The sequence below is a fragment of the Mus caroli genome, unplaced genomic scaffold (assembly GCF_978045245.1).
Source record: "Mus caroli unplaced genomic scaffold, Mus_caroli_1 scaffold_15, whole genome shotgun sequence".
NCBI lineage: Eukaryota > Metazoa > Chordata > Mammalia > Rodentia > Muridae > Mus > Mus caroli.
This window is the reverse complement of record NW_028227270.1, coordinates 51,752,112-51,765,418: the sequence shown is the minus strand read 5'-3', so window position 1 is coordinate 51,765,418 and position 13,307 is coordinate 51,752,112. Positions and strand designations below refer to the sequence as shown.

Here is a 13,307-nt window from a genome sequence, read left to right as displayed (position 1 = left end):
GAAGGACAAGAAGAAAGGGGGAGGTGGGGGAGATGGGAAGGGTGTTGGGCACTTACTCCACAACAAGTCCTCAGACACCTGCAGGCAATTACAAGAGGAGGTAGAGTAGCTGCCACTACGCTTGCCTTGCCATATTGATGACCTGAGATGGAGCCCTAGACCCTAGCACTGGGAAACAAGAGACAGGCAGCTTCCCAAGGGTTCTTTTGCCAGCCAGTCTAGCCTATTTGGTGACTATTTGGTGAGTTCCAAGTTAGTGAAGAGAGACTGGTTTTGTTTGTTTGTTTTGTTTGTTTCTGTTTTAATGAACTCTGAAGAATGAGACCTGGGATGGTCTTCTGCCTCTCCCTGCAATGCATGCACCCTTCCTTCACAAAAACAAAAACAAACAAAACCCAACAAAACAAACCAACAAAAGCCCAGTACTATTCTACATATCTTCCAAGGAAGGGAATAGAAAATAGTATTTTTAAAGAGATACTCTGATGCCTCATTCAAAGCGATGTTTCATAGGCTGACAATGTCTGGTCACCTACAGTCCCTGTAAACTTGTAACAAACTGCATTCTTGGTAGGTTTCTCCTGCAGGAGCTCTATTTCCTCTTTGCCAGGAAGGCGTGTTAACAAGGTATGCCATTAACCTCCCAGGACCCCAAACAAATGAATTCGTGCAGCAATCAATATGCATTTGATACAATTACACCCAATTTCCAGCTACCTTCTCCCAGGAAGTCACATCACATGGCTCCTGACTCTCAGAAGTCACCCTGGGTGTTAGGAGGGCAGAATCAAGGTTCTAACAGTTGTGTTCCCAGCAGCTTCAAATACCATCCCCCAAAAGCCATTATTCACCACTGCCATGATAAAGGAACATTTGTCACTCTATATTCTGAATTTTGAAAAGTCTGATTTTCAAGATTAAAATCAGAAAGCACCCCCAATGGCATTTATCTGGAGATTTTTTTTCTTTGCTATTCCTGAATGGGGTGGGCACATTTTAACTTGAAGTGTGATCTTATCAGTATAATAATAGAATTTTCTTATCTCCCTCATCAAAAATCCAACATTTTTTTTTCTGGGGGTGAGGGGAAATGCTTGCCAAATATTGTGACGGGGAATTGGTATTTATTTTACAGAAATTATATTTAAAGTAGTAATTTCTCCAACCTTACTGATTTTACCAATGTGGTAATTATCTTTAAAAAGCACTCCATTCTTGAGTTATTTTCAGAACCTTTAAAATGCCTTTCTCTTTTGTACAGAGAAGAAATAAAACGGTGATAATTATCTTTCTTTTACAGTTTCAAAGAATTAAAGCATGTTTACTGTTCTCACCATGGGCGCAACAAGTTCTGTGGAATGTAGGCTTTGCTTATACCTCAGAGCCATGATTCCAGTTTGACGGACACACTGCCTATGTCCTTATGATTCAGTCATGAGAGTGAAAGTGACCTGGGCACTCTGTGAAGGCCACTATACCACCCACAGTCATGCATGGTAAACAGCTTTGTATGGCATTTGGTTAGGTGCCTCTTGCTGCCCACTAGAATGGATGGGCGTGGCCCTGGAGCATTTGATGGTGTGTCTAAGCCCTGGCCCCTTCTCCTCTTTGCCTCTGGCATGTGTGAACTCACCAGAGACCCCTAGTTTCCTGCCAGGATTTAATGAATTGATCCATGGAAAAACCAGCAAACATCTAGCTAATAGGAAATGGGACCAATTAGAGGGACCCAATGCTCCCTGGGGTAACAGTGTGGTTGGTTACTAGGTAGTCAGAACACAGTTAAATACTCTCAATGAGAAGTCTTTACTGTAATCTTCCTCCTAATGTTTATCTTTCTTTTAAATAAACTAAAGTGCTGGGACAGTTTAACTCTGCGACTGACAGCTGCTAGATACTTAGTATCCCATGCCCCAGATGCAGACGCTTTAAGCCAAGTATGGTCAGCCAAGCAGCCTGCTGGACAGTCCTCACGCTAGCATTGGCTGCTTTGAACACTCCATGACACCTTGAGGAAGCTACACGGCAATCACAGCTGCTTTCTGCCAGAGACTGTTTCAAAAACAGCTCCCTCCATGCTTTTTGCTATCACAAGCTGTAGAGAGCTCTAGATGACCCTGTAGTCTCTTTTTGCTTAGGTTAGAGGTGAAGCACTTCCCTCAATGGCCCAGGAGGAGCCTGCTAGTTGGTACAAACAGTCATTGATTTGCATGAGGGACCATAGTGATCCCGTGTCAATGTAACCTTTCATTTGCATCCAGGACTATGATTGGCAGGCGGTCTTACCAAATTACCTTTCTGGCTATCAGTGCGGGGCTGCTTCCTCACTCTGGAGTCAGCTAGGAGAAGCCTCTGTCCAACATCCAGACAATCAACATCTGGGCGATGAAAGGCATTTCTCAGCAGCCTTCCCTTGCCTACGTTTGATCTTTATCATGAGTCCAGTGGGCTGGGCTGGTAACACAAAGATAGGAAGGTGTAGCAGTTTGGGCCACAGCTGTAATAGTACCGAGAGAACAGCTGATGCATCTGAGTGACTTTCTGGGGCAGAAGTACAGGGAGCAGAAAATGACAGAGGGCTGAAGATGGGACGCTGCAGGACTTGGCTTCTGGAAGATACCAAAGGGCTAGAGGTCTCAGGCACCCTGGGTCTGAAAGCTGCAATAGTCGCTGTCAAGGGCTGAGCACCAAGACACCACAGACCTCTCAGAGCTGTCACACTTCCACCATGCATACCACTGAGGATCCAGCATCTAAGGCCCACACTGTGACTTTAAGACCAGAAAGCACCACCTGCTTCTGCTTGCCATTATCTTCTGTGACTGCTCACTGCTGACAGAAGCTGAGGGTTCATGGTAGCTGCAAGGAGCTGGGAGTTAATGTCCATAGAGAGCCTCTAATAAGCGAGGTCAGAGCCATTAAGTCTTTGTCTTCTAAAGCACACAGCAATAGACCAGGTCTCAGGGACTGGACTCTCAAAGCAATAAAGGCCCAGGATGGCCACCATTGAATTTGCCTACCTACAATCCCCCTTCCCTGACAACAGAGGCACCCGATGCACATCCTCATCATTAGGCTATACTGCAGCTGGGGAAGTGAAGGGTGTGGGGGTGTCTGCTCAGACAGACAGGGACCGTGAAGACAAGGAAAATACAATGAAGGAAAGGAGAGTTTGACCGTCAGTGTTCACAGAGGAAGCCACTGCAGTGGCTGGAGGAGCTCTGGCATGTTGGCAGGGCACTGAAGGATGGACAGGGACTCTTCTAGTGAACAAAGCCAGAAGGCATTCCAGGAGAAAGAGCTGGTGGGACCCCAGAGGGGGCCATGAAAAACAGAGAATCACCTCTGTGGTGAGCAGTCCTGGGGGACTCTGGCTGTTCTCTGGAAAGTTCTTAATGTCTGAGCCAAAGAGACACCGTCGTGGAAATGGTGTGTGTGTGTGGGGGGGGGGCAGTGAAGGATGTGGACAGATCGGAGCCTGGGAGAGCACACATGATGATTTCCGCCATGTATGTGTCCCCTGAATACAGCTGCCTTGCTGCTCGAGGAAGGGCATACATACCTCACTAGTTCCTTCCTTGCTTTCACAGCCTCACCAACCCCTCAACTGTGAGCCTTTCCTCCTGGATGTCCCTAAATCTCCTTCTTCCTTGGTGCCCCTGGTGTCTGTCTGTCCGTCCCTGCTCACAGGATTCCTTTGCTATTCACAGGATTAACACGTCATGAAAAGAACCAGGGGCAACTCACAGAGTAGAGAAAAGATACACAGGAAAGACAAGAGTGAGCTTCTCATAAATCATGGTAGACCCTTGGCAAGTGGGTGCTGATGGACTGATGTGGGGGACAAGGAGTAAATAGCTAATCAATCAAACCATAGTCCAGTCACCCAGGTGGCAATGAGGAACTATCAGGTCATCTGAGCCACTCACCAGGGAAAGATGGCCCCTGGTGGCAGCACAGCTGCCATTACGGTTCTTGGTGGGTTGTTGGAAAGTTCCGTCTTTTGGCTTCTTGGCAATGAAACACTTCAGAAGAACAAGTAGGCTTCCCAACCAGGCTTAAGTTGGATGTTATCTTTGAAAATGTCATTTAGAGCAGTAGGAAACTAGGTGCTTCACACCTAGGTCCCTGTGCACATCCGGGAATTGTCCATTGCTAGGTCTGTGCATACTCTATGACTATGTACTTTTTCCAAGCAATTACAAAAACTCAAACACTAAGGTAAGCAACGGCCACTGTGGCTGGTTCTGTATTTGTCCCCAATGTGGTAGGGTACTAGGTTGTTTCTACCTTTCAACTTGGGTTCAGGAGAATCATTCCCTGGGATAAAAGAGGAGACGTGCAGGAGTCTTAGGCCGTGTTACTCTCAGATTTCAACTTGGTATTCCATTACACAATGGCACCTACATGCTGTCTCTTCAAACAGAAAAATCCCTCCTTTCAGTTAAATCAGAAATGTAAGCAAATACTCGCTAGCATCTGCTGTAGCCAACTCCAGTTCTCTGGACTCCCAAGGCAGAGAGGCGGCAGCTCCTATTATTAACTGTGCTAGGTGCCGGGGGCGGAGCACTGGGATTGGTACGGGGCTAATTTTAGGCTGCAAAGTCCCATTGGTGTCCTTCTGCCTGCCCTACTTGATAGGAGAACAAGTAGCTATTTTTTTTCCCCTCCAAGTAGTTGGGCATATCGATACTTCAAGCTGCAGAGTCACTGTCGTTGGTAATTATCTCTGTCCCTTCCACGCAACCCAGGACAAAACAACACAGTGACTCATAAGCTTAAAAACTCTTGTCTCTTGGGGTGAATCAGACACTCGCTACCCAGACCCTACCTGACGTCATTCAGGAGGTAGGCTCCCTGACTTCCCTTCGACTGCACTGGCATTTCTCTGCTTGGCACCCCAGGCAAGAGTTACTATCCTGTGCCTCTACAGGCTGGCACATGATGCTTGACAAACCAGCAGCAAGCTCTCTGGAACTAAGATGTTGAGATAGTTAATAAATCCTCATATGGGTTGGCAATTGGTATGTCTCCCTCATCCCAGTTTAAACGTGGAACCCACACCCTCCGAACCCGGGAACACGACTTTATCTGTAGGCAGGGTCTTTAAGAGGTTATCAGGTTAAAGTGGGGTCCTCAGGATGGGCCCTGATGCAATAGGACAAATATCATCATAAGAAGCCAGAACAGAGGCATGCATGGAAGAACAATGGTGTGAGAGCCAAGAGGAAAGATGTCATCTTTAAACCAAGGACAGAGGCCTCGGGAGAAGCAGGCTCTATTGCATTTTTGATCTTTGTTGTCTAAGACCTTCAGAGATGTGAGAGAATGAAGGTCTGCTATGGGAGCCACTACCACCTCCAGATGATAGCTTTGGCAAATGAACAGAGCTTTGGACATCCAGTGTCTTAGAAGCCATAAGTTTGAGGAGTCCAATGGCTGATGGCCTGGTTTTTACAGTGGTGTGTATCTGTGCAGCCATGAGCAAATGCTGTTGCTTGGCTCACTGTTCTGGAGGGAGGGCTAAGAAAGGATGTCTAAGGAAGGAAATATTTGTGACTCTGAGTGTGTACCTGGATTTAGACACTCTGCAGTGGTGCCACAGTGTGATGTGTCCAACCTGAGGTCTACAGGTCACACAGATGCTCCAGGACAGTTATGAAAATGACCCAACTTTACATTTAGTTTTTAAAGATATATGTATATATATATATGTACACACACACACACACACACACACACACACGTATATATATTGCTATTCCTGAGTGAGTATTGGTGATAGAAACATGGTATTAAAATGTCAAAAGATTGGGCAGAGGGCATTTAGGATGAAAACTGATAACCAGTCAATGTGCAGAGTGATTATTGAGGGGTCAGCTACAAATGGGACATCTGTGTGCCCCCTCCAACCACCAAGGCTCAGCAACCACCAAAGAAGGAGAAAGAGAGAGAGAAAGCCTGCCAGAGGTCAGGGAGGACTGGATCGAAACCATGTCTTTTGGACACAATGGGATTCCTGAACTCATAAACTCAAAGCAGCCATGGTTGCCTTTGCAAGACCTGTACCAGATCAAACCAGTAAACATTCCAGCAATGGGAGGAGGGGGGCGTGTCATGAGCTCCCATACCGAGCTGAGAAGATACTGACAGCTTATAGCCTCTGCAGGAGGGAAAGTCAATTTCCTTTAAGGTTTAGCCTCTGCTAAGTCATTCAGGGACAAGTTGATGGGCCCACAGCCGTGAATATATGAGTAGCATATCAGACAGTAAGTTATTAGACATGAAGTTGGGAGAGATGAGGATGTGGGGTGTAGATCTGGGAGGGAACTTAGGGAGACAAGCGAGAGGTGAGTGTGATAAAAGACCTGATGGAGCCAGCTCACTACATCAATAAGATCTTAGAAACATGGTACTCTTGCAGTTGTTGATCAACTGTTATCCAAACACGAAGACTCAAGGTTAGTTTGGTCCTGAGGGGCCTGCAAGCCTTTTACAGGGAGCTGGCTGCTGCTGCTTCGCCATGGGTGACAGTGATGGTCATGTAGGTGACAACTAAAGTCCTGCCACCTGAAAGCAGCAAGGGACTCAGGTAGCCTAGCTGAGACTGCCGTTTCACACCTTTGGCTCCTGAGTCTGATCTCTTATGAGAACCCTAACTAGAGATCCCAAGGAGTGGTTGTTTCCACTCCTGTATGGTGGTCACAGAAAGAATTCACCCCAAGAAGGTTTAGTGTCTTCTATGCTTGGCTGGATCAGACTGTGGCACTGGAAACAGAAAATGCTAACTTGCTGTCACTTCTGTTCTGAGGGAACAAGGAAGGGAGAGGAACTGTCATTCAGGGGCCATCTGGTTCTCTGATGACGATCATCACTAATTAATTAAATGGGGACACTCAGGAGGTGTGCCAGTGCTGGAGGAGAACCCTGAGTTAGGGCATAATCAAGTGCCTTTTATCTGCGGCAGTAGGTGGGCTATCTGTCCCCACTTGGAGACACTGGTGAGTCTGTAGACCTCTGTGACAGGCATTTCTCCTCACTCTTGGGAGTCAGGTGGCCTAGGCTTGCAGGGTCTGTTCTCAGAACACAGAGGTTACTGCTTGTGAGGCCAGTTAGCACAGCTCTGTGCTGCCTCTGCAGTTCCTCCAGCTCAAAGACAAAACTCTGAAAGCCTTCTAATGGCAACATTGTCATTCTGGAGCTTTGAATTGTGTTCTTAAGGCTATGTGTGTGGCAGAGGAGGAAAATGCTTCTCTAAAAGCTCTAAACACTTGCTCTGGCTATTTGAAAGGCCCAGAAACTGTTCAACCAACAGTAGAGAACCATGTGTTGCCTAAACCCTCTCTTGCTGCATGCACAGGGACACACCTGAAACCTCAACAGTCAGGAGGCTGATGCAAGAGAATCGCCTTCAGTTCCATGTCCACACAATCTTGTGTGTGTGTGTGTGTGTGTGTGTGGGGGAGTGAATGTCTCTATTTAGAATCCTTTGATTTAGTTATAAAAAAGTAAGAGGCTTTTGTTTCTATGTGTCCAGAATATAGCACATAAGAGACAAACATATTCATTTAATTAAGAATAATCCACAATGCAACATGAAAGCCACTCTGGTAACATGAGGGCACATATTCAGCCCAGAGAAAGCCTCATGAAATCCCTGAATTCTTCAGCTAGAGTACAAACCTGAGCTTTTTTGACTTTGTAGACCTAACTGCAGCTTAAGAAGATGAGCCCTAAAATGAAATGCAAACAAATAGGGACAGTATCACGGCTCTTTAAAGTAATCACAGGGTAGGTAGCAGCCCTGCTTCCTTTGAATAGCTAATTAGGTATTTGGATGGGTCCAAAGCACATCACTTCTAACTATGAAAATAACTCGGTAACTGCCGCACATGGAGTGGCCAGCCCTTAGGTCATGGGTCTGCAAAGGAATGAGCACGTCACAGTCCTCAGGTTACCAGAGATACTGCCACTCTGTCATACCCAGGCCCCTAAAACTTTAATGACTATTCACCTCTTCATTTCTTTCACCGCGCTTGAATATTTCATGTGGAGAACTGTATGTTGGAACCAGGGGATAGAAAACACAGAGAAAGTAAACGGCTGTTCTAAAAAGTCCCAAGCCTTGGCCATCATGTCATAAGTACCACATCCGTCAGATAGTACAACACAACCTACTAGGTGGGAGGAACGGGGGCTCCTTGCTTATCAAATTGATGAAGAAAACGTTGCTAACTGTTTTCAGTGAAAAATCCTCTCATCTTCAGTGACTCTCAGTTTGGGGTTACAAAGAGAAAGAACATGGACACGCAGCAAGTCCTGGAAGAAGCAGGGCACCGAGGGACGCTGCCATTCACAGCATTAAGTAAGAATGGTAAAGACCATTTATCAAGAAATTTCCCTTTGCAAATCCCACTTAGCCATTTAAAGCCATTATTTCTCTGGAGCTCAGCATGCATACTGGAGGCTAAATCATCCAAGTCCACAATGCTACAGACTTGAGTCTATGGGGCAAATAACACGCCTCCCACCTTCCAAACCATCTTCTCTGAAGAGCTGACTGAAAAATCAAATGAGCATGGCATTTCTGAGGACCATCGCCCCACTGCATTCAGATAAGCCCCATTGCAAAGGAAGCTTAGGCCCCCTCTTAGTGGCACATGATCCGACACACACACACACACACACACACACACACACACACACACACACACACACACACTGCAGTTAGGCCAGTGTTTCATAAACTGGCTGTCACAGCACCTGCTCTAGAGCCCCTGGGTCCTCCTACTAGGAGCCTGACTCCTGATAACTCCAGATGCAGTGACCTTTTTGTTGAAGTTGTTTTTTGTTTGTTTGTTTTTTAATCTCGGGGTTCAACCTTGAAAGAAATGGGCAGAATGAGCTGCATTTGATGAGTGTGGTGTACCCCGCCATGAAAGGGGCAGAGGCAGGCACCGGGAAAGAAATGATTGCTTCTGATAAGCTGGCTGTAGAAAGCACACGTGGAGGTCATTGGGGGGTGTTTTAAAGAAAATGAGAATTCTCTGTAACTATTGAAGATGCCCCTGCCAGATAGCAATGAGATTTGATAAAAAACGATGTAAGGATCAACTTTAGGAAATGCCCACTGCAGATGGATGCCAGATGCAGATGTGACCAACAGCACATCACATGAGAGAACAAAACCATCTTGCCCTTTCTTCCCTGCACCCGGGTGGGAGGCATATCTCAGAAAATCTATTTTCCCTGTAAGTCTGTGGGTTGCTTGCCTGTGAGGAAGCCCTGTGGTGCAATAGCTGAGAATGCTCAGGTGACCTGCTCAGCACTCCTGTCTGTGCTTGGACAAATCTTTAGCTTTGAAACTCCCTCCCCGCAACCCCAATAGGAGGAACACAGGAAGCAAAGAAAAGCAGCAAGGTCTGAAAGACACAGGGGCTCACCATCTGTCCCAGAAATGTTCCTTGAAGGGGCAAGTACTAGGCTGGGAGGGGGGCTGGCCGCAGCAGCTTTCCCTGGATGGAGTCTGGCCTGATCTAACCACCAGGAAGGACTCAAACAGACTTCTGCCTGGATAGAGCTTTCCGTGAGAACTTTCACCTTTACAAGGATGGCTGCTGGAACAGGGATGGGGGCGAGGGAGAGCTTACCAGCAGGCAGCTGCCTTGGTCTAAACAGAGCCCACCTGAGAGGTTTGAAGAAGAGCCCCTCTCCCCGCGCCCTCTCTCTCTCTCTCTCTCTCTCTCTCTCTCTCTCTCTCTCTCTCTCTCTGTGTGTGTGTGTGTGTGTGTGTGTGCGCGCGCGCGCGTGTGCTCACGTGTGTGTCTGAGTGTGATGTACTGGGCTGGACACTTAGATTCTGGGCTTCAGGAAAAGTTCACACCTTCGACACAATTACACTGACTAGAGAACACCTAAGCAGACTGGAGAGGAGAGGTGGAGCGGGGCAGGAAAAGTATGGGAGACTTTAGGAGGGTGGAAAATGGGAAAAGGAGGGCTAGGAGAGGGGTTGGAGGGAAGAAGGACCGAAGGTTAACCTGAAGGAAAGTAGAAGAAACGGAGGGAGGACCTGGGAGGAAGCAGAAAGCAAGAGAACGGACAACCGGAGAGCCCCGCGGTTCTAGTAGAATCAGTGTCAGGTATAGAGACCAGTTACAGAAACTGGCAGGGAGAAATCCTTTACGAAAAGAAGCGGAGGAGGTGGGGCGAAGCGTCCCCGGCAGGCTTGTTTGGGAGGATCTGGGCCAGTTCTCACCTATGCCTAGAGGGGTCAAACATCGCTTTCCATCTCAGGCCTAGCCTCGATCTCCCCACCCAACCTGGGCCTCTGCTCCTGGCCCCACCGTCTTACCTGGCCCTTGACCAGGCTGGCAGCAAACTGGCGCATGACGGCCTCCACCGTGTAGGCGCTGGACCAGCCGCGCGGCGTGAGCAGCTCCATGCAGATGGCGCCTCCGTCCAGCACGTAGCCGTTCTCCAGTCGCGGGCTGAGCACCCGCATGAAGGGCGGCGAGAAGGGGAAGTTATCTGGGAAGGTGAGGTTGAGCAGGATGAACTCTGTGTTGGTCTCCTTCATGTCCTGCCACAGCACCGAGTCCTTGTCCACCTGGTGCAGCTTCACGTTCCAGTCGAAGAGGTTCTCGTTTACCAGCTCCACCGAGATGAAGCGGTCGCTGAGGCGCGCGATGTCCTGGAGCTCCTTCATGAGCCGCCGGCTGCGCACCTGTGTGCAGTGCTGCTGGCGCGCCGCGGGCACTAGACTGCCGCCCGCCGCCGCCGCGGCCACCGCGGGGCCCGGCCCCGCCCTGGCGCCCGCCGCCCGCTCCCGGGAGCCCCCGGCGCCCGCCGCCCCCGCCGCCCCCGCGGCTGGCTGCGGCTGCTTGTCGCGCGCGGCCAGTTCCGCCGCGCGCTTACTCTTGCCCTTGCCGGGCCCCGGGCTGGCGTCGCCTGAGCCCCCGGGGTGCTGCTGTTGCTGCTGCTGCTTGTGGCCGCCGCTCTTACCACCACCTTTGCCGCGCAGCGATGCGCTCTGCTGGCCGCCGCCTCCGCCACGGTGGTTGTGGTGGTGCTTGGGGTCCTCGGTGTCCCGGTTGTGCAGGCGAATGAGCCCGATTTTACGGAGCAGCGTGGCCATCTTAGGCTCGGCTCTGGCGAGGGGCTCCCCGGGGCTCCTGTTCCCCGAGCCGGATAGCTGGGATGCACGGGGCTTGGGGGTGGGGGGGAGGCAGACGACCGCTCAGTGGGGCGCGGCGAGGGCCACCTTAGGAGCCAGCGGCCGTGGCGCAGCGGAGCGGGCAGTACCAGCGCTCGCTGGCCGCCTTGTCGCCGCTGTCATATGACGGGTCTTCTCCGGCAAGGGCTCCGGTAGCCCAGGGAGGGGAGGCGTGGAGACGCGGCTCAGCTGCTGTCCCTGACTGGTCCCTGGACGCAGTCCCCGGACGCCCGGTGTCCGTGGTCCTTTGTGCGCGGCCGCAGACCCGCTGGTCCGGAGTCTAAGAGCTGCACCGCGGCGCGCACAGCCGCCCGCGGTGCCCCGGAGGCAGCGAGGTGGCCGTGGAGTCGCGCTGTGCGCCTGCCGGGCCGTGCTGCGCTGGCGGCTACCGCGGGGCCCGGGCCACTGCCGCTCTCGTTGCCGCCGCCGCTGCGGCTGCTGACATTGCAGAGGCGGCTGCTCCGTCTGAGCCGAGCCCGGCGCGGAGGGGGCGGCACTGCCGGCCGGGAGGGGGAGCGCGGGGCGGAGCCGCGGGCTTGACTGCACCGAGCCACCCCCGCCGCCGGGTTCCTGAGGCGACACACGCACGGCCGCTGGGGGGAGACAGCGGTGCGCGCCCGCACCATTTTCTCCTGGCTGCGTGCTAGCTGCGTGCGCTGGGGAGCCAGGGGAAGGCTGGCCTGAGCGTGCTAATAGGGTCTCTCAGAATCACTGCATTCTTTGGGACCCTAAAACCTGAATGCTGTGTCTGGGGTCCGGGCCTCATATCCCATTTAACCTCCTTAGGACAACCAGAGGGGAAAGGTGGAAATCAACCTCTTTATTAATCCTTCTAACCAGAGGTATGAGCCCAATGTTTCTACGCAACACTTCTAGGCGGTGGGAGCCTAGAATGACAGAAGGAACACTTAAGGACTTTAAAGTCAGGCCGGAAAGCGTGATGAAAGGGTAGATCTACTGCAAACTTAAAGGACAGCCCGTTCAAAGTCACGACTAAAAGCAAACCTTTAGCCAATTCACTCAGCCCTCACTGGGTTGCTCCTTCCACCCCATCCCCTGCCTGCTGGCCGCAGCGTTTCGGCTTTCCATGGCCAGGCTGTGCCTGGTGGCTGCTTTCCAAAATGCGGAGAATAACACCAGACGCCTTCTCTGGCGCTGACCGGTGCTAAAAGCGGGGAAAGGACTTTCCGAGCAGCAACCCCCGTCCCTCCCCCCCCCCGCCCCCCAGGGCTGCTCTCCTGAGTGAGGGACCTCCACAATGCTCAAATGAGGGAGAGATCCGCCTTCCACCTGGAGATTCACAGTCCTCCCTGCCTTTCCTTCTTCCTTCAGTCTGTGGAAACTCACTTTAAAATCTGGTGAAAATTCCAACTAAAATCTATTTCAGATTAGCTCGAACTGTGACGGTTCCGGTGTGCAGCGTGTGGCCCAATGGCGTAGGCGAAACCAATCCCTCAAGAACAACGAATATTATCCCGCTGCCATCCTAACTGGCGTCAGAGCCTACTGCCTCTGCTGGTGTGTGGATAGGGGGGAAGAGAGGGGAGGGGAAGCAGCTCAGCTCTTCAGGACAGGCGTTCATTCTGGATGGCAGCCCTTTGCCTTTCTGCCCCTCACATCTTTTACCAAATTTTGAGTTTTCACTGTGGAAAATAACTGGTGATATCGCTGTGAAGACACAGACCTGGGTTTGGAGATTCAGATTTGGGGATAGATGTGTAATGGGGGAGCCAGGCTAGCTGGTGTAGACGAGGAGTAGAAGGTTCACACCCACCCAACATTGCACCTGGGAGAGGGTGGTTCTCCAGAGAGCCTGGCAATCCTTTGACTTTCAACAGGACCCACAGGGTGATTTGGACTAAGAACAACACAGACTATTGGTGGAATCTGAGGGAAGCTGAATCAAGGTCTGTTTGTCCTGGGCTCCTAATTGCTTTGTTTAACACTACATTCCACAGCAGCTTTCTCCTCCTCTTCTTCCTTCTCTTCCTCTTCCTCCTCCTCCTAACCACCACCATCATCATCCATCATTTTCTTCTTCATCCTCTTCCTCTTCTTTCTCCTCCTCTTCTTCCTGCCTTCTCCTTCATCACCA

General features: G+C 50.6%; 1 protein-coding gene across 1 annotated transcript in view; it reads right to left on the bottom strand.

Annotated features, from left to right (window-relative positions):
• The window catches only part of Ube2ql1 (ubiquitin conjugating enzyme E2 QL1), a 38,213-nt gene extending 26,550 nt beyond the window's left edge, over window positions 1-11,663 (bottom strand). Inside the window, exon 1 of the mRNA XM_021181007.2 lies at window positions 10,352-11,663. Within this exon, the coding sequence (XP_021036666.1) occupies window positions 10,352-11,134 (783 nt within the window). The 5' untranslated portion in view covers window positions 11,135-11,663. The remainder of the gene's footprint in view (window positions 1-10,351) is intronic.
• Between the last annotated feature and the right edge of the window lie 1,644 nt (window positions 11,664-13,307).